The sequence below is a fragment of the Pelobates fuscus genome, chromosome 6, assembly GCF_036172605.1.
Source record: "Pelobates fuscus isolate aPelFus1 chromosome 6, aPelFus1.pri, whole genome shotgun sequence".
In the NCBI taxonomy this organism is placed as follows: domain Eukaryota; kingdom Metazoa; phylum Chordata; class Amphibia; order Anura; family Pelobatidae; genus Pelobates; species Pelobates fuscus.
In genome coordinates this window covers 118,682,483-118,708,653 of record NC_086322.1, presented here as the reverse complement: position 1 = coordinate 118,708,653, position 26,171 = coordinate 118,682,483, and the positions used below count along the sequence as shown (strand labels likewise).

At 43.4% G+C, this 26,171-nt stretch overlaps 1 protein-coding gene across 1 annotated transcript in view; it reads right to left on the bottom strand.

Annotated features, from left to right (window-relative positions):
* LOC134614424 (probable ATP-dependent RNA helicase DDX60) overlaps positions 1-26,171 on the bottom strand; it is a 157,556-nt gene that overhangs the window by 29,423 nt on the left and 101,962 nt on the right. The window contains exons 24-27 of the mRNA XM_063458195.1: positions 23,130-23,273; positions 20,041-20,082; positions 19,030-19,159; positions 1,815-1,967 (exon numbers count right to left, since the gene is read on the bottom strand). Of these exons, the coding sequence (XP_063314265.1) occupies positions 1,815-1,967; positions 19,030-19,159; positions 20,041-20,082; positions 23,130-23,273 (469 nt within the window). The remainder of the gene's footprint in view (positions 1-1,814; positions 1,968-19,029; positions 19,160-20,040; positions 20,083-23,129; positions 23,274-26,171) is intronic.

Here is a 26,171-nt window from a genome sequence, read left to right as displayed (position 1 = left end):
AGAGAGCGAGCGATAGCTAGCTAGAGAGAGAGCGAGCGATAGCTAGCTAGAGAGAGAGCGAGCGATAGCTAGCTAGAGAGAGAGCGAGCGATAGCTAGCTAGAGAGAGAGCGAGCGATAGCTAGCTAGAGAGAGAGCGAGCGATAGCTAGCTAGAGAGAGAGCGAGCGATAGCTAGCTAGAGAGAGAGCGAGCGATAGCTAGCTAGAGAGAGAGCGAGCGATAGCTAGCTAGAGAGAGAGCGAGCGATAGCTAGCTAGAGAGCGAGCGAGCGATAGCCAGCTAGAGAGCGAGCGAGCGATAGCTAGCTAGAGAGCGAGCGAGCGATAGCTAGCTAGAGAGCGAGCGATAGCTAGCTAGAGCGAGCGATAGCTAGCTAGAGAGAGAGCGATAGCTAGCTAGAGAGAGAGAGAGCGAGCGCGAGCGAGAGAGAGAGCGAGCGCGAGCGATAGATAGCAAGAGAATATATATATATATATAGGTTTTGTTTTTTGGGAAAAAAAATGTATTTATATTGATTTACTTTTCCTGCTGGTTCCCTGGACTGGCGCTGGGTAGTGAGAGTTGGAGTGCCGGTGTTCTATCAGATTCACAAGGTATCTGAGTCTGATAGAAGGACAGTGGGCGGTGAACTGAGATGTCACTCAGTTCGCCGCTCGTGAACGCGCACACTGCGCACATGCGCGGTGTGCATACAATTTCTTCCCATTGAGATTCATTGTAGTCAATGAATCTCAATGAGAAGATTTTCATTGGATGAGCGCTGCGCTGAACGCGCATGCGCTTTTCGCCCGCAATGATTTCCTATGAGAGGAAATTTATTGGCGGACGGCGGAGAAGAGAGTCAGCAGACCCGATGACCGCGCGGGAGGTGTAGACGATCGGTGACGTAGCGCTGCAAAGAAGGTAAGTAAATGGGTATTTAGAATAGTTTTTAAAAGTTAAAAGTGGGGCTTCAGAGGGGCACAGAGTAGTCAGGCATAGAATAAGGCAGTTAAATCAGGTAGTTTATGGGGAACTAGAGTGGCCCTTTAAGTATGTATACAAATAATATTGTTATCAGTGAAGTATAACCAGTACTGCTGTAAATGCCCAGCAAACACTTGCTATGCACAGTCTTCTGTATTGGAGTAGGGAAGCTATTCTGAACTTTATTTTGTGCATTGCTGTATGGTCTGATAGGGTGAGAGTCCCCATCTGTGTTTTATTGCATTCTCTACTAATGTAAAGTCATAGTCTCCAGACTGTTGGCTGTTTGTGCACCACAATGCATGCATTACCTCTGTTCCTAAAGTGTGCGGTGTTTGTTCTACATATTGAGTGTGTTATCACTTGCACAGTGGCAGAATCATTCATTAAACTGCAAGATGTAAATTACACAAATAAGTGCATAAAGTGCATTTTAGGCCAAAGTAGCCAAATTGGAAATATAGCTGACTAGGAAAAAAAATTTCTAGATTGGCTTTTTTTAATTAAAAATTTTAAATTCACTTTGAAATCGTGACAATTCTCACTTTAGTGAATTGTTCCTATATGAACAGAAAAAAAGAACAATAAAGTACACGAGATCAGAGAGCAAATTATTAAAGGACAAAGCAATGAAGACAGGAAGATAGACTGGAGCACAAAAATTGGAACACAGGGGACAAAGTAAAGTGGTCTGAAACAGAAGAGGTTTTATAAAAATTTGAAGAGAACAAAAAAAATAGTTGTTATGCGCTATTATTTCCATATTTAGTTGTGTTAAATTTAGCAAAGCAAACATAATAGCATTAAGATTAGACCAGATTCTAGAGAGTGCTGCATTTTTACTCACCCTTACGTATCCCAATCTGAATAGCATCTCAACAAGAAATCTTTCTTTTGGCTTCATAGATGCATGATGATACCCAACACCAATCTTTGCCAAAGACTTCAACACGGCCCCTTTTCCCTCATTTCTAACCTTTTCACAGATGGTTATGAAGGTCTGTGATATAAGAAAATATTTAAACATAAATTAAGATATGGTCATCGTTGGACATTAGTTGACCATAAATATCCTTCATTTAAACTCTTCCCTATATAGCATTTTATGTTGAAGAAAAAAAAAATACAAATAGCATAAATGCTGTGGTGTACTCAAATCATATATGCGAAAACACCAATAAAATAATCAGCTTACATACACTATTATGGGTTTTCAAAACCTATACAGGCATTACATTGATGCAGGTGAGAAATATTCAAGCTTTAATCACTTTAAAAATCATACAAATATGATATAGTCTAAGGCAAAGGAAAGTTTTTTTTACTGCAAGAACAATAAACATATCTGCCGGAAGAAGTGGTTTTATCAGAGTCCGTACAGAATTCCATATCCTTAAACAGCAACTAGATGCATACTTGCAAAAACAGAATATTCCAGGATATCATTTTTCAATGTAGGGTAATAGCTTCTTGATCCAAGAATTTTTTTCCCTAGTTGCAAAATTGGAAGTGCTTTCACCCCTTAAGGACACGACATGTGTGACATGTCAGGATTCCCTTTTATTCCAGAAGTTTGGTCCTTAAGGGGTTAAACTGGGTTATTTTGCCTTCTTTTGGATCAACAGCAAAAAAAATAATGTGAGGAAGGCTGAGCTTGATGGTTACATATGCTGAAAAGAGACAGGTGTCCAACAATGTAATTATATAGGGTAAGTCACACAAAACAAAAAACAAAAAACAAAAACAAACAAAAAAAATTATATATATATATATATAATATTGCACTCAAAAACGATGCCACTAAAAGACATCACAAAGGCGCCAAAAAAGCGAAACATTAATAGGTCAAATAGACCTCCAATATTAGGCTAAGTGTCCCCAGCGGTATGTCTAGTGGTCTTCCCTCCTCTCTTTTGGTTCCAGATCCCTTGCTTGGAGGAAGATCAGTTTTCCTATAAACTGGAAGAAGTCTAAGCTGGATTAAATCAGGCCACAAAAATGCTCCAGAGTCCATAGAAATTTGTCAAGGAAGAGCTGGTGTGTAGTGTCAGTTCTGGCTTATAAACCAAAAATCTGTTAAGTCAGCTCCCACATGTGCTTACTCTAAGATCATATGTTCCTTCTGCAGAGATAAAGATCCCCCACTGAAAAAAGATGGCAGCCGGAATCATATGCAGTGACTTAAAAAAACACTGCTGGGGGTAGCCAAGCTGAGCGGACGCAGAGCACCATGTCTACCGGTCCAAGCTCCAGAAAACAACACTAAACATGCACGCAGACCACCCCAAAGCCGTAACACTTAAAGCTATGTTAAAGAGAAGCACCCAAGCTTTAACTGGGTACCAGATTGAGGCCAAAAACGAGCCGGTACCACCTGGACTGACAAAGCAGGCCGACTCGCCATCTTAAGCCTGGACATCAGTGGCCCCTGAGGACACACAGGCGACCGATCAACCGGCTGGGAGAGCAAACATATTGGTTATGATGACCTACGTGGAGGACCACACTGGCCTGTGAGGCGGCCCGGCTCCACTCCCACCCCCCGGCCGGCGGGGTTACCGCGGCCTCATGGAGACGGCACTCTCCGGGGCGGGAGTCCCCGCGTGGAGACCATGCCGTTCCCCTGAACAGGCAAGGGCTGCCAGACTGGGGCCCGCCTGATGACTCATTTCGGAGGGAGAAGCTGTGCAGTGCACTTACCATGGGAGACTGACTTGGACGGCTCATGCAGGCCCCGGTGATGCCGAGCGCCAGATGGATCCTCCGCACTGCTCTCGTGCACGCTGAAAGAGTGAGTACCCTGGCCTCTGGGTATGGGGGGCCCCCGGAGAGCCTTGTCCCTGATGCAGTGAGCCCTGTGGGGTGGGATCGCACTGTCCCTCTGGCGGACCGGTGGCTGTGGGGGGAAATGCACCATTCTTAAGTGTGTGGCCGACACCAGGAGAGACATGAGAGTGCGCACTCCAGAGGGACTAACGTGAAGCTGGGGAGGTGCATGGGGCAGACGGCCCGCGGACTTTGTGGGGGGTCCAGTGGACCGTTTCTGCTCCTGAGTGCCCAAGGTGGCACGGAGGGCCCAGCCGATGGGCTGGTAGCAGTGTGGGGAAGACGGAAGGAGGCTCGGCGACCCAGGGACTGTGCTGCAGCAGGGCTGAGTGAGGCCCCCCTCTGACTGCTATTTCCCTCATTAGACATAGCGGTTAACGTCCCATTTGACCACACGTTTTAAAATATTCTGCTTTAACTTTGAGATACTAGCATACAATGGAATAACGCAGTATTCTCATCCACACATACGATTAAATTGGATGCACGCATTATCACTTACCTAGATAGGCATAATTTAAATAAGCAGTAATGTATAATGCCTTATCTAAATTTAGCAAGAATGCAGCCGACTTACCTGTTTGGGCAAAACAAAAAACAAAAAACAAAAACAAACAAAAAAAATTATATATATATATATATAATATTGCACTCAAAAACGATGCCACTAAAAGACATCACAAAGGCGCCAAAAAAGCGAAACATTAATAGGTCAAATAGACCTCCAATATTAGGCTAAGTGTCCCCAGCGGTATGTCTAGTGGTCTTCCCTCCTCTCTTTTGGTTCCAGATCCCTTGCTTGGAGGAAGATCAGTTTTCCTATAAACTGGAAGAAGTCTAAGCTGGATTAAATCAGGCCACAAAAATGCTCCAGAGTCCATAGAAATTTGTCAAGGAAGAGCTGGTGTGTAGTGTCAGTTCTGGCTTATAAACCAAAAATCTGTTAAGTCAGCTCCCACATGTGCTTACTCTAAGATCATATGTTCCTTCTGCAGAGATAAAGATCCCCCACTGAAAAAAGATGGCAGCCGGAATCATATGCAGTGACTTAAAAAAACACTGCTGGGGGTAGCCAAGCTGAGCGGACGCAGAGCACCATGTCTACCGGTCCAAGCTCCAGAAAACAACACTAAACATGCACGCAGACCACCCCAAAGCCGTAACACTTAAAGCTATGTTAAAGAGAAGCACCCAAGCTTTAACTGGGTACCAGATTGAGGCCAAAAACGAGCCGGTACCACCTGGACTGACAAAGCAGGCCGACTCGCCATCTTAAGCCTGGACATCAGTGGCCCCTGAGGACACACAGGCGACCGATCAACCGGCTGGGAGAGCAAACATATTGGTTATGATGACCTACGTGGAGGACCACACTGGCCTGTGAGGCGGCCCGGCTCCACTCCCACCCCCCGGCCGGCGGGGTTACCGCGGCCTCATGGAGACGGCACTCTCCGGGGCGGGAGTCCCCGCGTGGAGACCATGCCGTTCCCCTGAACAGGCAAGGGCTGCCAGACTGGGGCCCGCCTGATGACTCATTTCGGAGGGAGAAGCTGTGCAGTGCACTTACCATGGGAGACTGACTTGGACGGCTCATGCAGGCCCCGGTGATGCCGAGCGCCAGATGGATCCTCCGCACTGCTCTCGTGCACGCTGAAAGAGTGAGTACCCTGGCCTCTGGGTATGGGGGGCCCCCGGAGAGCCTTGTCCCTGATGCAGTGAGCCCTGTGGGGTGGGATCGCACTGTCCCTCTGGCGGACCGGTGGCTGTGGGGGGAAATGCACCATTCTTAAGTGTGTGGCCGACACCAGGAGAGACATGAGAGTGCGCACTCCAGAGGGACTAACGTGAAGCTGGGGAGGTGCATGGGGCAGACGGCCCGCGGACTTTGTGGGGGGTCCAGTGGACCGTTTCTGCTCCTGAGTGCCCAAGGTGGCACGGAGGGCCCAGCCGATGGGCTGGTAGCAGTGTGGGGAAGACGGAAGGAGGCTCGGCGACCCAGGGACTGTGCTGCAGCAGGGCTGAGTGAGGCCCCCCTCTGACTGCTATTCAGGACGACATTGTTCATCGTTTTAATTTTTTTTATCTATTCCTTTCCATTTACTGCACATTTAGATACTATCTGCACCAGGCAGATGCACTATATGAAGAATATTTACATGTTTATAATTCAGCCTTAAACCAAATATGCTCTTTATGTTGTACTGCCCCAGCGGGCATTAGAGAACATTTTGCCATTAGTTAGGCAATAATAAATGACGTGAAACTATTTGGTTATGCTTATTAATTTCCCTCATTAGACATAGCGGTTAACGTCCCATTTGACCACACGTTTTAAAATATTCTGCTTTAACTTTGAGATACTAGCATACAATGGAATAACGCAGTATTCTCATCCACACATACGATTAAATTGGATGCACGCATTATCACTTACCTAGATAGGCATAATTTAAATAAGCAGTAATGTATAATGCCTTATCTAAATTTAGCAAGAATGCAGCTGACTTACCTGTTTGGGCTTAAATGGGCGCTGATATAATGCACCCTACTAAAACCTAATTAGCTGATTCACGCTGTCCGACCGCTATGAAACCTTTACCGTATGCGCTTAATACGACTGTGCGGTTCAGATTTGGATCTCCTTGCTTCACGGATGCTATGATTTGGCTCTATTGCCAGCAATACTTGGGGGTTAAAATGCTTAAGGCCCGACCATACATTTAATGGGGACCTTACTGAGCTGATCTTCGCTCACGTCATTAGTCTTCGTTATCGTATATTGCACTATTATATGCCCCCTAGATAAGCCATAGTTTAAGGATATGCCTTCATGTTAAGCCAAAGTTTAATTTCCCGCTGTCAACATCTGCGGACTCACTATTAGGTTGACACACATTGCCCAGCAATTCTAAGATAAGACTGACCTAAACTGTTACATACGCTACTCTAATTTGCCCTGTCATAACATGGCATGGGCAACAGAGCTTACACTTCAGCTAAGATCTATCTTACACTTTTATTGCCAACACACAGAATGATAAATGAGATGTTGCAACTGGCTTATTAACACTTACTGATGAACTCAGTAACACTTACTGAACTGATGTGCAGTGTGATGTTTGTCTAGCCTATATTTGCATTATTATGCCTCCACGTAGGCAACAGAACATCCATGTTTCTCAAACCCGTTCTGTCTGCTATTAACTTGCATATTAAATAAAACTATTTAAAAGTAAAGACACAACCACATAGGTTATCGCTGTGACACTAACAAAGGGCAGTCGAACGCATAATAGTAGGCTCTTGGTACAAGCAAAATCTTGCATATCAACCCCGTCCTAATGTCAACCACATTAGTTATCACGTTACGGCATTGCCGAACGGTGCAAATGTTTATACCGTGCCACTGTTTATTCCACATATCTATATTCTGTGCGCCAATGATGTCGTGATGCTGCAAGCATGTTTGTTCTCGAACAGATTGTTAACGTTTAGACAGATTTGCCTAGCTTATGTTCCAAAAAAAATATATAAAAAAATGTGAACACACAACATAGGCTAACTTTAGCAATGTTTAACTGCTGTATGACGTCTCCCAGCTCGTCTACACATAGTTTACCTTTTATATGTATTATTTCACTTAGCTACTGCTACACTGCAAACTGTGCTTATGTATTATGACTATGATAACATAGCAAAATTAGAATTGATAACTAAACGTCAGTTTATGTCATTGAATGTTAGATAATCTTATTTTACCAATCCGTCTAGTTAAGCATACCTAAAAAACATAAAACTGTGCAAATTCTCAAGCCACTGTCAAACAGTTTTGTATCTTGAAATACGCTGTTGTGGCAACCATTAATACATTGTAATTATCAGCACAACAAAAATAAGGAATAAAAAAAAAAAAAGCCACTGCTTAGTCCAGACACCGAGAGTTCACCTTGGATAAATCTAATAACTGTCCAGACCAAGTTTCCACTGAGCCCCACTTTGTCTTTGGTTTAATATTTAAACTTTTAAAAATATTTTATATTTTTGATAAACTTTTAAAGCATTTAGTATATTTTTTTTTTTTTTAAAGGTTTTTTTTTTTTTTTTTTTTTTTTTTTTTAATTCTTTATTTTTGTAGTGCAGAAGCTTTTAACAGACGGTTGCGAGGTACCCCAAAGGCATTCCTCCAACTTATTATAGACAGTTGAACAAAGAGGTACATGAGATAGCTAGCACAAATTTTATAATTAATTAGTAGTTGAGTATAAACATGGTAGAAAGCAAGCTTAGGTAACATCATGCTGGGTGTCGCTGTTCAGTCGTTTGAGTGCACTTCTGAGTGTATGCTTAGAGCGGAGCAAATTTCTATGCTAGTGTGCCTATTGTGTATACATGCCAAGTCTAAACAAGATTCTCTTTAAGTGGTTTAAGTAGTAAGAAGAATTAACATATCTAAGTGTCATTTGTTTAGAGGTGTCTCCTGTTCTGCTTGTCTAACATAGGGTACAGTGATGCAAGTTAAGCATTTTCAGCTAGAGATGTAAATAGTACAATCTAATATACTTTGCTGAGGATTTTGCTCATGATGAAACATGTAAAGGGTTGAACATATCAAGAGACATAGCCTATAGCATTTAAAACGTAAAGTTAAACATGTGAGCTGAGAAAACAGGCTAGTAAACTCCACTGGGGTTTAGCCGGTGACCCTTCCCGCTCTTCGGGTCCTGCCTGCTGGGCTGCAGGAGACAAAAAGCTGTGGTTTCCCTGCCTCCGACCTGGTTGTAAAGAGTTCTGTTGTGAGGAGGGATCTGGCATGTACCATGCTGCTGGCCCTGGGCTCTACATGAGTCGACCATCTGTTCCGGTTCCATGGATGGCCGGCAACGGGTACAGGTGTTGGGCTGCAGTGAGAGGGGTTTCCTCAGGGGCTCAAGGCTCAGGAAGGCTGTCGTGGAGGCCAGGTCCAAGCCTGGGGTGTGGACGGTCGACAGTCCATGTGTGCTGCAGGAGAGTGATGAGGGAGCCCTCCAGTGTAGTCCCCGGTCGGAGGTGAATGTTTCCATCCGCAGTGCTGCCTGGGAGAGGTGAGTGTAGTTGGGCCTGGTGTGGGCTTTGAGGCCGCCATCTTGCAGGCAGGGCACACTTGTTCCGGCGCCACGTGCGGTTTGTTGAGCTCCTACGGAGAGTCGGCTCCTGCCAGTGGGGACCGGGGTAACCCCCCTGGCCCAAGGGGGGGGAACGGGGCCTGTGAGGCACTTCACCGGGTCTTGGCTCGGCTTCCAGGCAGGGCAGCGGCCGTCCGCCCCGCGGTTCACCCGTGTAGGCCGCGGGCTCCGAAGTTTCGTGCCATATGGTCTCGGAAACTCCCGATCTCGGGGTCCGCGGCAACGCCTGCCAGTTCCCGTGCTCAGTAGTGGGTTTCTTCTCCCCATTGTCTGTGGTGAGACCGTTGTTTTTTCCATTTTAGGTTGGGGTCAGCAGGAGCCTCTGTTGCCTGCGACCGGTCAGCATGGCGGTCAGGACCCGCCCTTTTTTTAAAGGTTTTAATATATTGACATATTTTATGTAGGCTATATTTTTGATATTGTAATATTTTGAAGTAATATTTTGCAAGTTTTGCTAAAAATATAAAATGGAGACCTTGGCACTGTCAGTCATTAAACCTTTGTGGCCTCTATCCTTTTAACTACAATTTAGTGCATGCAATGCCAGTCACAAGAGAAATAGAACAATCGACTGATTATAGCTGAATGATGGGCTGATTTTAATTAGTGGTGGTTTCTGCACCAGACCCAATACTTTCAGGGGTTTCATGGTGTGTATTATTATTATTATTATTATTATTATTATTATTATTATTATTATTATTATTATATATACCATTCATGAGTGGCATGAAAGTGGGGATCTGCATTATTTCATAGATGTTAAGGAAGCTGCATACAAGCTGTAAGACTGTTAGTGGCCATCTGTACCATCACAGACCAAGGTTCACTCCTAGGAAACCTCCTAGGATATCGAAAAGGATATGATGACAGGAGGGGTTGAAGAACCCCAAAAAATATTTTTTTCAATGAGCACCTTCAAATGCTTGGAGTGGTCTTGAAAACATATATACCGCTCAGATATCTGATTGGCAACAGCCTGTATTTCCATTTCTCTGTGCTTTAGAAGATGGGATTGTGTCACCAGAGTACACTTCTGTGTATATGATTTGAGTCTCTTGGGAGGCGCATTTCCATGTGAGTTTAACCATTATCTATTACCTGGACAGTCCCACATTATATGGTTTTGCACTAGTAGCTTCCATTATTTTCCTATTCTTTCCAGCTATATATTCCTGATTAGGGTAGGTATTTTAAGATAAACACATTACATGTTGCACTCTTTAGGCTGGTGACAATACATCTTCCTTTTGTTTGTTTATGAATGTATGTGTGTCTGGTTGGTGCAAATGCACGATGTGCTAGCACTGATAGTTTGCTTAAAAATCCTGTCATATGTCACTTGTACCTAGGTTATTGTGAACAAATAGAACTAGAACTGGGCGGTTTGTTCCACTGTAATTTAAGGGGTTCTCTTTATGTGTCCCCATACATATTATATATTGTTTTTAAAGAGCAGCAATGGCTTTCTTTTAATCTACAAAAAAAAAAAAGTATGAACAAATAAAAATAAACCTCAAAACAGATGCACGGATCAGTCCTGGTTGTTAAACAAAACAAAAAGTATGAACAAAATGCACACTTTTGCTTTTAATAATTTTTATACATCAAGTGCAACTAATAAAAGAACCTCCAAATAGATGCACATATCAGTCCTGGTTGGTAAATTCTTCATATGTCTAGGGTATAAATTAGAGAGGTGCACATGAGAAACAATGTGGTTTGGTTTTGGTAATTCCAAAATGTGTTTTGGCAAATTTGCTAATGGTCAATTCATAACAAACCAAAATATATGTTTGAACATTTTGGAAATGTTTTTTAGTAGAATGCCCCCCTAATTTGGTACTCTGTGGGACTTCCCCGCTTATGAGACTTAACTCGGGCAATATTTAGTAACTAGCTCCCCTGATTTGGTTCCCTTATGTGGGACTGTCCTACTTAGGATGCCACATTAGAGCACTGTTTAGCTGATAGTTCTCCTAATTTAGTACCATTATGTGGAATGTGGGATTGCTCTGTCAATTTCAAGTTCTGTAGCGGATTCTTTCCTGTTGTAGTTTGTAAAAATATATATATATATATATATTTTTTTAGAAAGCTATAAACTACTCGTGTGTGGATTCTATTATACATAAACATGTAAACCAACAACTTGATTCAGCAAAAATAGTGTTTGTGTTGCAAAGTGGGTTAGGGTTTGGTGAATGTATTGTAGTAATGTTATTGTGTTTGACATTATAAAAAACACGTCCAGTGCTCAGACTCTTGCCCAGTGGACAGTGGACTGAGCACACTCAGGAAAACATAAAAAAAATGGGATTTTGTTCCAGTTAACAAAAAACATTTAACAACTGTATATTGGTAAACCAGTCTCACAATGACAAAAACAATTGTTACCAGTGCCCCTGGAAATACTAGCTAAGCTATATAGCTAGATAGTGAAGCAAACCAAGCCTAAGTCTCACACTAAAATTACTCAAGCTAGGTGTAACGGAGCTTCCTGTACCCTGGTTGGGTACCTCTGCCGACGGATGCTCCTGGTGCTTACCAAGTCTCCAAGCACGTCTCCAGACACTAAGTACTGCAGACCCCACAAACCACCACAGCTTAGTTGGGGTCTCGCCGTCTCCTATCCACCCTGGACCTACGACAAGGTTCCAGGTTCCAGTGGGTGAACCTCTCTTACTCCAGAGAGCGAAGCAGGAACAGCTCTTACAAGAGCTAGTGATTATTCAAGGGAGTATGAAGAGCATAGCAATCCCTTGTAGCAGATTCCCCCAATAAGAGACAGGACTCTAGATTAAGGGTAAATCAGGAACAGAAAGTTTAATAGCACACTGGTCTTTTATACAAGTTTTACAGCAAAGGTGACGCCCAGGTGGACCTAGTTGGGCACCGAATACCAAACATACAAGCCAATAAAAACAGAGGTTTACATTCAGACACTGCCATACAGTGTACACAATCCCTCCCCTTTGCCTGTGATACAATTAACGAAGACAATGGACTAACTCAATTAACGCCAAGCAGAAACACATTTTTACAAAGTCTGGAAAACACCCCAAAACACCACATCACCCCACAAATCTTACATCCCCTGATAGCCCTGATCTGGGTGAACAACATATCCAAAAATAACCCAGATCAGCAGGGGTTTAAAAATATTATGATATTTATAGAGCGCCGTCAAATTCCGCAGCGCTTTACAATGTGTGAACGAACAGACATGTAGTTGTAACCAAACAAGTTGGACACACAGGAACAGAGGGGTTGAGGGCCCTGCTCAATGAGCTTACATGCTAGAGGGAGTGGGGTAAAATGACACAAAAAGGTAAGGATAGTATTAGACTAGTGACAGTTGCAGAAGAGGAATCAGTTGGGAGCTATTAACAGTTTAATTGATACACTTTTATGAAGAAGTGGGTTTTTAACGATTTTTTGGAGTGGAGACTGGTTGAGCATCTACCGGAGGAGGGAAGAGAGTTCCACAGGAATGGTGCAGCCCTCGAGAAATCTTGAAGGCGAGCATCAGAGGTGGGAGTACGGACAGAAAATAGACATAAGTCTTCAGAAGATCGTAAGGGCCTAGACGGGACATGGAAGTCACATGATTTCATGCCCAAAACAGCTCCATAGAATCATGGCTAAGTGCAGCTGGAGGACCGACCGGAAAAACCACAAGGTTTCATGCCGAAAATAGTTCCAGGGCATTCGCGGCTAAGTCCCCCTGAAGTCTATTTGCGGTTTTAGTCCATGCGAACAAGATAAATTAAAGGGGCCATAGTCACAGGGCAAGAGACTGGCCATTAGTCCTCTCCAAAATCTAGTGTTGAAGTTGCTTTCATCACACATCTTCCCTTTCCGGGGTAGACGAACCAGGTACCTGACCTTCTCCCAGTCAGTACCTGAGTTATTAGAGTAGCCCACCCACAACAAGCCATTACTGGACCTGGTGACTCTGGTCATCTGTCTCAGTCCTATAGCCAGCGTTATAGCCACATGGTGGGGGAACTTGTTAGTTCCTGGATCAAGGACCAGGAGAGGGCAGAGGCGAACTGCGCTCTGCCCAGTTACCAGCGCTTCTGTGTTCGAATGTCGAATGATGGCCTCTTAGACTGTTCGAAGAACCAAATGTTTAAAGTCCCAATAGGCACAATTAGGGTCTCTGCCAAAATAAATTAAAGGGGCCACAGTCACAGGGCAAGAGGCTGGCCATTAGTCCTCTCCAAAAACTACTGGCGAAGTTGCTTTCGTCACACTAGTCAAAAAGTTTTTTATCCTTCATCCTTAATTAACAGACCACACTCCCCAAAATAAGGTTTGTTTTTTTCAGCTGGTGAAATAAAAACACTTAAGAACTGTATATTGTAACTTCGTAAAAAACTGGAAACAATTACAAAAGGTCTCTCATATCTGCCTGACCTATCATCTTGGATTGTCGTTGTACTACTGTTGGCTCCTACAACCATTCCTGCTTACCTCTAGAGATGTCGCGAACATAAAATTTTCCGTTCGCAAACGGCGAACGCAAATTTCCTCAAATGTTCGCGAACGGGCGAACCGCCATAGACTTCAATAGGCAGGCGAATTTTAAAACCCACAGGGACGCTTTCTGGCCACAATAGTGATGGAAAAGTTGTTTCAAGGGGACTAACACCTGGACTGTGGCATGCCGGAGGGGGATCCATGGCAAAACTCCCATGGAAAATTACACAGTTGATGCAGAGTCTGGTTTTAATCCATAAAGGGCATAAATCACCTAACATTCCTAAATTGTTTGGAATAACGTGCTTTAAAACATCAGGTATGATGTTGTATCGATCAGGTAGTGTAAGGGTTACGCCCGCTTCACAGTGACAGACCAAACTCCCCGTTTAACGCACCGCAAACTGTTGTCAGAGGCAGACACAAAAAAATGCCACACTGCTGAGCTCTGCAAAGATGGCATTCTGGTGGTGGCAACAGCATGCGTGGATTGGCGTGCTGTCTGGCTGACCCCGGGTGCCGATGCATGCTGTCTGACTGTGCCACTAGCTCCTTGCGACGACCTCCCCCTGCTTCCAACTCGTCTCCTCCTCCTCTGTCTCCACATCTGAACTTTCCCCCTGTTCTTCTTCTCTTCTAACGGGCACCCACGTGACATCCACGGAAGCATGGTCATCATCAACCGCTTCACTTGTATCTGACAACTCAGCAAAGGAAGCAGCAGCGGGTACAACATCATCATCACACCGTACATCCATGTGTGTAATGCTGCCTGACTGAGGCATATCCCTGTTATCTACATCCTCTAGCAATAATGGTTGCGCATCACTCATTTCTTCTAACTGATGTTTAAATAACTCCTGACAGATCAAGTGAAACGGCTGTGGTGCTAGTGTTGGCAGCAGGCGGGCGAGTGGTAACTTGAGAGGTGCCCGAAGCTAAGCTGGAGGTGGATGGTGCGTCAAGGTTCCGAGCGGAAGCTGTACAAGATTGGGTGTCCTGTGTTAGCCAGTCAACTATGTCCTCAGAACTTTTCAAGTTCAGGGTACGTGGCCTCTGAACACTGGGTATTATTCTAGGGCCAAAGGGAATCACAGCACCACGACCACGACGGCCCCTGCGGGGTGGCCTGCCTCTGCCTGTCTTTTTTTTCGATTAGTGGTACTATGCGTGCAAGCTACTGTGACAACAGATATGAGTGGCACTGTGCACTGGCAGAAGTTGGCAGAGTAGATGCTGTAGGCCTGAGACACACACGCTTGCAGACAACTAACTGCTATTCAATCTATTACAGTCAAATTGTATTTTTTTTTTTTTAAATGTACACTACTGTTACACCAGATATGAGTTGCACTGGTGTGACACTGTGCCCTGGCAGGCCCTGAAATGCACACGCGTGAAGGAAACTGACTGCTATTATATTACAGACAAAAAAGTTTTGTTTTTTTTTAAATGCAAGCTATTGTGACACCAGATATGAGTGGTGGCACTGGGCAAGTGGGCACAGTATACGCTGTGTGCCTGACACACACACGCTGGCAGGCAACTGCAATTAGATTACACAGGGAAAAAAAAGCATACTGATGTTCTAGCCCTAAAAAGGGCTTTTTGGGGTGCTGTCCTTACAGCAGAGATCAGATGAGTCCTTCAGGACTGTAGTGGACACTGAATACACTAGCCTAGCTATCGATTTCCCTATTAAATCTGCAGCAGCTACACTGTCCCTCCTCTCACTAAGAATGCAGCTTCCGGGGGCGGGGCCTAGCTGTCATGGAGGAGACGCACTTCGTGTGAGCTCCCTCAATATCTCACTTTAAGCAGCTATCAACAAGCGAATTTCACCCCAGAAGGGGATGACCCAGCAATGTTGCTCCTACCCGACTGACCCGACATGCTTAATAGCGGTCAGCAACTCGACAGTCTTACTTACCTCCGCGTGGCAAGTGTGGCCTGGTGCTCACCGGGCGGGAGATGCGGACAATCTCCCGATCCTGGGATGCCCAGGAGCAGCTACTTCCCGGCAGGAGCTCCGTTACACCACCCCTCCTCGGACCGGTGGGGGTTATCCCGGTCCACCCCTGAGAGGCTGTCTGGAGCTAATGGACGCACAGAGCACAGCCGCCCAGGCTGACATACTCATCTGCGACTCTCCCAATATGGCGGCAGCCGCGTGTCCTCCTGGTACCAGCAAAGCATGGCAGGATATTGAGTCTAAGCTGGACAGACTCTTTAATCAATTTTGGAAGCAAATAACAAGCAGGAAGCCCCAACAAGCTCCACCACAGCCCCAACAAGCTCCACCACAGCTAAGCGAAGCAGTCCCCATTAAAATCCACCAACGCAAAAGGCGTCAAAGATGGGACCGGAGGCACAAACAGAAATGCAGAGCCTGCCCCACGTCAAGCACTTGCCTCCACCTTAAGCCACCACAATCCCGCACCGGACGTGAAGCACCACCGGGACAGATCCAATCACCCGGCAAATCAAGCTTCCACCACCTCAAGCCGCGAACCCGGCACTCAGCCAGAGACTTGCCTTTGTTGTTCCAGGTATCAGGGACTCCCAGGGTCTGCACCTGGCGCCCAGAAGGGATCGGATGAGCACAAGCCGTAAACCGCAGCCTGCCAAGCATGTCCCGCTATAGCCGATCCTCCACACCATGCCTTTGATCACATGAACTGCTCTCTGCACATTAACTAATCGTAAAGTAGCAATCGTTTAAACATGTCATTATTTCACCTCCCAAAGAGTTTATTGTCGGAGTTCCTTACATGCCTTTACCTTAACCGTTCATGTATTATGTTATTCACTAGTCTCATCTCATGAGGCGACTCACACTTGATTTATAACTAGTGGTGGAGCTGCTGATATAAATACACAGTTGATAACGTGCAAGCTACACCCTAAACATGACAGCCATCTTTCACAACAATGTACTGCTATATACTCATACCCTCAGTGCAACTAGCCATGATATAAGCACGTTCAGCCTAGCATGCTCAAATATAACACTTCTGTCAAAAAAAAAAAAAAAAAAAGAATGCAGCTTCCGAATTAATCTAAAATGGATGCTGTCCAGGAGGTGGGAGGGTCTGGGAGGGAGGGTCGGCTGCTGATTGGCTGGAATGTGTCTGCTGACTGTGAGGTACAGGGTCAAAGTTTACTCAATGATGATTAATAGGGGGCGGACCGAACATCGCATATGTTCGCGAACAAGCTTTGTTCGCCAGGAATTATTCGCCAGCGAACTATTCGGGACATCTCTACTTACCTCCTAATATCACCATATGTCTGCTACCTCAGGATTCAAACCTTAGCTTCCACTACCTGCTTGCACCTCACTCCATCCCTGCTATAAGAGCCATCAGTATGAAACCCTCACTCGGATCATCCACTTATCCATTATAATATTATATATCCCTCCAGCCAAGTCTCCATATACAGTAAAACCTTATTGTTTACCATAACCAAACACTCTGTAGACTCCGACTTTTTAACAATTGCTTCTCAACTCTAATGCCTCATATACTCTCATTCTTTTAATGCCTGCCATTGTCCAAGTCTTCCTGCCGCCCCTACTGGAAAACCTGAGAAGCTCACACTTACTCAGGATCTTCCCCAAGTTACCTACTGTCAATCTTAATTGGATTCTACATAATATAGTCTTCTCTACACTATCATAGAAGGTTATTACTGTGTAGGTATCAGGGCCACCACCAGAACAAAGCACAAGGTCTGGATGCAGTGTGTGTGTTAGTGCAGTGGATGCAGTGTGTGTGTTAGTGCAGTGGATGCAGTGTGTGTGTTAGTGCAGTGGATGCAGTGTGTGTGTTAGTGCAGTGGATGCAGTGTGTGTGTTAGTGCAGTGGATGCAGTGTGTGTGTTAGTGCAGTGGATGCAGTGTGTGTGTTAGTGCAGTGGATGCAGTGTGTGTTAGTGCAGTGGATGTGTGTGTGTGTTTGTGCAATGGATGTGTTAGTGCGTTTGTGCAATGGATGTGTTAGTGCGTTTGTGCAATGGATGTGTTAGTGTGTTTGTGCAATGGATGTGTTAGTGTGTTTGTGCAATGGATGTGTTAGTGTGTTTGTGCAATGGATGTGTTAGTGTGTTTGTGCAATGGATGTGTTAGTGTATGTGTTGGTGTTGTGGATGCATGTAAATGTAATTAAAGTTATTCCCCCCTCCCTGTTTCTTACCTGGTTCAGGGAGGGGGGGGGGGGAGATTATTTGATCCCTGGTGGTCCGGTCCAGTGCCATTGTGGGGCCCCCCGCAGAGAGGGCCCAGCTAGCTGCAGCTTTACTTTCCAGCATTTCCTCGCTCTAACTCCCGCGAGACGTGGTGTGCGCGGAGCGTTGCCATGGTAACCCATGGCAACGCTCTAACGGCCTCACGTCTCGCGGGAGTTAGAGCGAGGAAATGCTGGAAAGTAAAGCTGCAGCCCGCTGGGCCCCCTCTGCGGATACAGGGAGCCGGGGGCCCCGCGGCTGCACCTATATATAGCGATCATTGCTATATATAGGTGCAGAGTAATTGTGGGGCCCTGGACTGGCCAAAGCAGTCCGGGCCCCCCCAGGACCGCCAGGCCCGTGACAACCGTTATGGTTGTCACCCCCTGATGGCGGCCCTGCATTGGGAATACCTTTAATTATTATGTTTGTTATCATTGTTATTACAAAGTTCGCTCCATTATGGATGGGCTCAAAAGTCACAGTCTAGGTCAAGAATGATAAAGAAACGTACGTTCATTTACTGTCAAACTATTGTCCCTCCAGTTATTGCACCATCACCACATGGAGTCATGACACATACGCACACTTTACATAATTACCAGATGGGATCAACAATTTTAACTTTATTAGGTACATCTGATACCTGCTCATATGCTCAAATACCTCAGTCAACCATATGGAGGGAACACGACATAAAAGCATGCAGTAAAGAGGATCAATTGTTTAAAGCAAACATCAGATTGAGGAGGAAATGTAATCTAAGTGATATTGTGGAAATATTGTTGATGCCTGACAGGAAATACCTCAGAAACTCACTCACTGTATCAGGAGTTTACATAAAAAGATGTGGAAAAACAAAACCAAAAAAAAACAAAAAAACTTTTAAACACCCAGGGAGCAAAAGCACTGTGAAAACATTTTGTTAATGGGAGGCATCAGATCCAAATGACGATGCAGGTTCAAAGGCAACAAGAAGGTGAGAGAACATGAATGAGCGATACGTTGCAAAGGTGCTACGCAGAAAATTATTTCATGTTGAACTGAGGTGCATGGGCTACAGTATCATAAAATAAGTGTCAAGCTATTTCTCACAAAAACCCCATCACGTCATCACTTATAAAATTGGCTATGTACAGTAGAATGGTGAACACTCCCTACAACGAACATTGCTTCCAATAAGTACTCAATAGATTGACAAGTGAGTTGTAACACATTTGTATCCATGTTTCATCTGATATTACATATTCTTTTAATATTAAGTCTTCCAAAATTTCCTGAGTTTTTACATTACTCCATTCATAGTAAAAAAAGGTTAGTGTAAATTTTGTACATATTAAATATTTTTGTACATCGGCTCACCTTTTCATCTACAGTTGTCTCATCAGCGTAAGTGCACTCAGGTGGCATCTTTTTCAGGCTCTCAAGTCTTCGGTGTAAAATATCATATTGCTCTTTGTTTCTCAACATTGCAGAATCTTTGCCTGATATTCTGACACAAAAGAGAGAATTGATTTTAAAATACCTTGCAGTAACGCCATTGAACTTCTTAGGTACGTATGAGGAAATTATTGAAATGCAGATGTAAAATACTGCTTACTGTGTGAATGTCAGGTACAAATAAACCAATAAATCAATCACAGCTCTGTAGATATTAAAGAGACCCTACTCACCATAACAGTTATAGCTTGATGTAATGGTTATGGTGTTTACCGCCTGCCCCTGGAGACTGAACTCTGTAAATGCTGCCTTTTCAAAGAAAAGACAGTGTTTACATTACTGCCTAGGAATACCCCTAGTGGCAGTCACTAAGACAGTCACTAGAGGTGCTTCCTCGTTAGGTAGTAGCTTGCTCTAAATTTAGCACCTGCCAATGTTTTTCCACAAATGCACAATAGCCCTGTTTGTCCAGGGCTGTGTTTGAATTGTGCTGGCTCTGCCCCTGATCTGCCTCTTTGTCAGTCTCAGCCAATCCTATGGGGAAGCACGGTGATTGGATCAGGCTACCACTTCTGATCATGTCAGCAGGCAGGTCTAAATGAAATCAGGACAAAGCCAGCAGCTTCAGGCTTGAATACAAGTAAGATTTTACTATATTTAGGGAGGCACCAGGGTGGCTAGATGGTGGTTTTAACCCTATATGGCCAGAAATACAGGTTTGTGTTCCTGACCCTATAGTGCTCCTTAAAAAAAAAAAAAAAAAAAAAAAAAAAGGGTGAAAGCTTGAAAAAAACTGCAAAATAATTAAGCCAAATTTACTACTTAAACGATGTCTTGAGTAACACTCCAATATAATGTTATTCTTTCCTGTATAAAATAGTTTAAAACAAAAAAAATAATCACATTTTAATGTGCACAGATAAAAAAAATTACCTTGCTTTTCCCTGATCTTCTGTCAAGTCAGAGTTTCCATCCCTGTATGGAAAGAGAATGCAGTTATAATTGTGTTGAGTGTGACTATTTTCTATAAATATATATCATTACCATTTAATCAGCGTGCACGGTTATTCCCCCTGAGTGACTTACACAGACCTATTCACTAAAGTGCGAATTACCAACAATTCAAAGAGAATTGAAATTCAAAATTCAAATTTTAGGCCCAAACTATTTTTTTAGCTTTTAAATTAATTTAAAATTCACTTCAAATTCTAAACAATTCACACTTTACTAAATAACCCTATAAGCCTACGTTTAAATTATTCTCTATTTCTATGTATTTCTCTTTTTTCAATGTACCTTCTCTCAAAATACATATTCTTCAGGTGGGTGGGGCCTGACAGCCAAGCGAGCCAGACACACAAGTATAGAGCTCCTGAGGAATCATTAGCTTTTAATTGTTTATCTTGCTATAAATTGACAAATCTCGCAGGCACCACTGCTCTAATAGAATGGAGAGCACTCTGCTAATTTTGCCTGAATTTCACCTAAAACACAGGACTGATCGATCATGCTGGTTGCCTGGGGTCTATGGAAGTATTCAGAGTGGAGGAGGTGACCGTTCCTCTACTCTGGCTTAGATTCCATCTCTCATATGGGCCCTGACTCCTACTTTTTGGACAGGTGGGGCTTATCCCAGTCCACACTGGAAGGATTACCTTGCCTTATTTTAAAACTTGCTACTACCTGGTAGGTAGGGACCTACCAGTCCTCAAGAACGTTGAAGCTCCTACAAGCTTTTGGTCAGCTGTACAATTTTGGGCTAAACTACTCTACTGGAGCTTCACCCAAGCCCCAGGTTTTGGATTCAAAGCCAATAGACCAGCAGCCATTCCCACAGAAGTCTCTGGTCTGTTCCTGCATTTTTTTTATTTTTTATTTTTATTTTTTTTTTAAGCAGAAACCTCTTTGAATATCATCCCCCCAGCGCAGTCCCCACACTCACTTTGGGTAACCACTATTGGGGAGCACTGATGGATCCCGAGACATTGATATGGTTCTACATGTGGCTGGATTAGCGATCATTTCTTAAAGGCTCTAGTTATTGGGGCTCTTAGGCTGGTGGAGTGGACTTAATTTTGGGATGGTATGTGGACTGAATACCCAAGCATGCGAGTTGGCTGAAGGATGTTAGGACCTGAAAACTTTGCATGGTTAATTTTGATTTTCCTTAGCTAGCCATTTTAAGCAGTTTAATTTTAGTTTAGGTTTATCTCAAAGTTGTTTTTCTATTCAAGAGAGTTCATGCCTAAATCTCATCTATTCCAGTAGTATTTTTCATTTTTTTTAACCATCTAGAGTGTTTATCATTTTGTTATTTTTTATTTCATTTAATAGGAGTGGGATATTTCTGTAAAGTTGTTTGATCACGCTTGGTCTTGAGTGCTCTATTGCATTTAGAATGCATAATGCAATATCTGGACCATTTTAATAGCCACTCACTCCATTGTAAAATGAGGCTTGGACTATCTGAATGCAAATATGTTATTTACAATTGCTCTGTCAGTTCCTATATTGTCTCATCTGATTGTTGTGCATCTACCTTAAAACTGATTAAAAAAAAAAAAAAATATTCTCTAATCATTTCTTTTGACTGACTATAAGCCAGTGCCAAACAGTTTTGTTGTTATTATGTGTGTCTTGGTTTTATACAACATGATATTCCAAAATGTTGAAACAATAGTACTTTTAGTTTATATTAACAATGAAGTTAGAGTAGATGTCTGCAGTGAACACATTGGTTCATACATCCTCAAAGACCACATGTTCTGCAAGATGTAATGGTTGTTCACTGAGAAGACAATGAAGAGTTCAAACTCATGAAACCTCCGAATATGCAATATAGAAGTCAAAACAAACTATAATCACAAAAAGTTTTGTGCTGCTCGAGCCGTGTTTAAGATGGGGCAAGCAAAGCAGCTGCGGGGGTTCGAAGCAGTTGCCCAGTTGGCCGCAGCCATTTCTCCCCCCATAGGCCCACAACCAGGGACCCACACACTAAGGATGCCCACAATTGGCCCATGCACTAAAGGCCACGTGGTGGGCTTCAGTCAGCAGGGGCACGGTTGTGCACTGTGGTGCTTTAAGAGCACGACCAAACCTTCTTACTTTTCGGCAGCATGGGAGGAAGTGACGACCACAAGTCACTTCCTCCCACAAAGAGAGAAGCTGTGCGGGAGACAGGAGACAGAGGAGGAAAGCTGGGTTGAGACCGCCAGACCCCACCTCCCAACAACTTCAGCCAGCAGTCTGGACACCGGGAAAGCCACCCTCCAAGGTAGGAAACTGGAGGGTGGGTTTAAAAGTGTAAATTTGGGGTGTTTATCTGTCAGTGTGCATGTGTATATACTTGTATGAATGTCTCAGTATATATGTCTGTATGTCTTTCAGTGTATTTGTATGTGGTCATTGTGTGTGTCAGTGTATCTGTATGTTGTCAGTTTGTGCATCTGCATGTTATCAGTATGTATCTGAGCGTATGTCGGTGTTTCTGCGTTTATCACTGTATCACTGTGTCCAGACTTTTACAATTAGAGACTAACTGTGCTGGTTCTCTTGTTACACAATAAGGTAATAAATTAAGAAAAAAAAAAAGTTACCTGCGCAGTATCCCAAATCTGCATCCACATTTAAACAACTGGAGATTTTTTAAGCATCCATTGAATGGCCATTAAAGTGCAAGATGACCTGCCCCATGAAGGCAAATATCTTAGTCCTACACTGGCAATTCACCTTGCTGCTTTCAGCTGAAATGCAAGTTCCTTAACGAGAGGAAAAAGTGGAATTTTTATAAACCCCTAAACATGTATTAACCTTTAATAGGGTCCATAGGGAGTGGGCAGCAACAATGCTCCAACAACACAGGGTATTGGACTATTATATTGCCAACACATCTTTAAACAATGTATAACATTCAAATTTAACATTTTAACGTTTAATATAATCTTCACTTTCTTTGGTGTAAGCTACATTCCAAAACAACAAAACTGCTTCTTTAACGTGTTTTAGTTTATAACATAACTTACTTAATAGTCTTTAGTAACTTTTTCGTCTGTGCTTCAAGTTTCTGGATTTCTTTCTCATCTTTTTCACTCTTCAGTTCTTCATATTTACTTTCAGAATACTTTTTCAAACTTCTTGCCAGATATTCCACTAGATCAAGACTAAAGCTAAAACAAAAAGTACAATGATACGATAATATATATATAGTAACGATTTTTAAGAAAGAAGTTATAGTCTGCAGTAAATATAGTAATTTCTGAAAATAGGTGTATACTAACCCCATCACATGTCCAGGTGTATTATGGCATTGTGGTTTCAGCACAGGAGAGATCAGGATCCTTCCTTCACCCCTCCATTTTGATGTTTTGTTAATGTGTAAGAGAGCCTTGGCATATGCCCTGTCACACAATGTACCATGCCATAATGGCATTTAAAGGGATCCTATAGTGCCAGGAAATCAAACCCATGTTCTGGCACTATAGGGTTAATATCTCGCTACTGCCTTTTGCATCCAATATCCTTGAAAGAATTGTGTATGCGAGATTGACAGACTTAGAGTCCAACTCTCTGCTAGACCCGCTTCAGTCTAGTTTCCGCGCTAAGCACTCTGTGGAAACGGCACTGACTCAAGTATACAATGATCTACCCACTGCAAAATCTCGTGGTCACTACTCTATCCTAATTCTCGTTGACCTGTCTGCGGCTATTGCCACTGTTGATCATCAACAGCTTCTTCTCATCCTCTGCAATATCGGTCTACAAGATATTGCTCTCTCCTGGTGCTCCTCCTACCTCTCCCAGCGCTATTTCAGTGTTTCTTTCTCTGGCTCTGCTTCTTCTACCCAACTCCTCATGTTGGTGTCCCCCAAGGTTCAGTTCTTGGTCCCCTACTGTTCTCCATCTATACTGCCTCCCTTGGCTTCCAATATCATTTCTATGCAGATGACACACAAATCTACTTGTCCTCTCCTGATCTCTCCCCATCCCTTTTGACTAGTGTCTCTGACTGCCTCTCTGCTGTTTCTAACTAGATGGCTGCCCACTTCCTTAAACTAAACCTGACCAAAACTGAAATTCTGGTCTTTCCTCCCTCAAGTGTTGTTACTCCTGTGTCTGTCTCCCTCCAAGTCAACGGTGCTACCATCAGCTCCACCACACAGGCTCGCTGCCTAGGTGTTCTCTTTGACTCCGACCTCTCCTTCAAGCCTCATGTTCACTGTCGCCAAATCCTGTCATTTCCATCTCAAAAACATTGCGCGCATCTGCCCCTACTGAACGCCAGATGCGAATAAAATGTTGGTCCATTCCACTGTCCTTTCTCGCCTTGACTACTGTAATCCGCTTCTCAGTGGTCTTACATGCTCCCAAATTGCGTTGTTACAGCCCATAATGAATGCGGCACCCTTCTGTCAGTCCCTACATTGGCTTCCTATAAAATATAGAGCTCAATTTAAAATTCTGGTTCTTGCTTTCAAATCACTACATAATGCTGTATGTATAATATATATATATATATATATATATATATATATATATATATATATATATATATATATATATATATATACATACACATACACACACACACATACACGTATATCCCGTCTCGGCCCTTACGATCTGCTGAAGACTTACGTCTATCTTCTGTCCTTACTCCCACCTCTGATGCTCGCCTTCAAGATTTCTTGAGGGCTGCACCATTCCTGTGGAACTCGCTTCCCTCCTCCGTTAGATGCGCACTCAGTTTCCATTCCTTCAAAAAATCATTAAAAACCCACTTCTTCATAAAAGCGTATCAATAAACTGTTAATAGCTCCCGACTGATTCCTCTTCTGCAACGGTCACCAGTCTAATACTAACCTTACCTTTTGTGTCATTTTACCCCACTCCCTCTAGCATGTAAGCTCATTGAGCAGGGCCCTCAACCCCTCTGTTCCTGTGTCTCTCCCCCCCCCCAGCACTGATGTCCCTTGGCACTGGGTCAGGCACCACCCATTCTCCTTCCCTGCCGTCAGCGAGGACCTACTGACAATGCACTGCAATGGCTGCACTCCCATTAGACCTCCCCATAGGAAAGAATTATTCAATGCTTTCCTATGGGGAAAATCTGATGCTGGAGGTCCATGAGGACGTCCAGCATCAGATAATGGACCAAAAGTCCGTTTGGATTCCTGAAGTGCTCCAGTAGTGGTCTGGTAGACAGCCACTGAGGGCAGACTTAGAGCTGTAATGTAAACTGGAATTGAACTACTAACATAAGTTATTTACATGTCAAATCCTACTCAGAAGTTTGACCCACTCTGCATAAATGATCAATAATAAAGAATATGGGAACAATATGTTTCAATAACCAGACATAAAACATAACATACTTTTATAACAATTGCATTTAACTTGATAATAGAAAAAAAAGGGAATTTAACTGAACTAGGTTTTCATAAATGTAATTATACACTTGTTTAAGTTTCACTAATGAAAGAAATGATGCAATGTCCATTTAAAAATGCTAACTCTTGGCCACTCAAACAAACACCATGGTTTGTAGTTTAATTATGCATATGGAGAGAAAGTGTGATTATATTAAGCAATCTTAGACCACACACCCACCACTCTTACCTTGACAGAACCATTTCCCTTCAAGGGAACTGGATATTGGTGTCCTAATGACCATTTACCAACATTTAAGAACCTGGCTGCCTTCATTGAAGACAACCTGCGCATGTATTTTGAAACAAATGACACTGCAGATGCCCAAGTTGAGTCGGTGTGGCTAGCACATAAGGCCTTTATAGAGGCAACATCATAAAACACACTAGTTACCTTAATACAAGAAAATCTAAATATCTCCTACTCTCATTCCAATGGTTAGACCTACAAAGTCGAAACAAATGTAACCCCTCACGCCAACTGCTGAAACAAATCTCTAAACTTAATGACCAATTAGAATAAATGGAGCTTTAAAAAAAAAGTTATGTTATTCTACGCCGATGGAAACATCGGTTCTACCCACCCTTTCAGCCTTGCAACACAAGAAATCTCAAGCACAGAACAAGATAGCACACCTC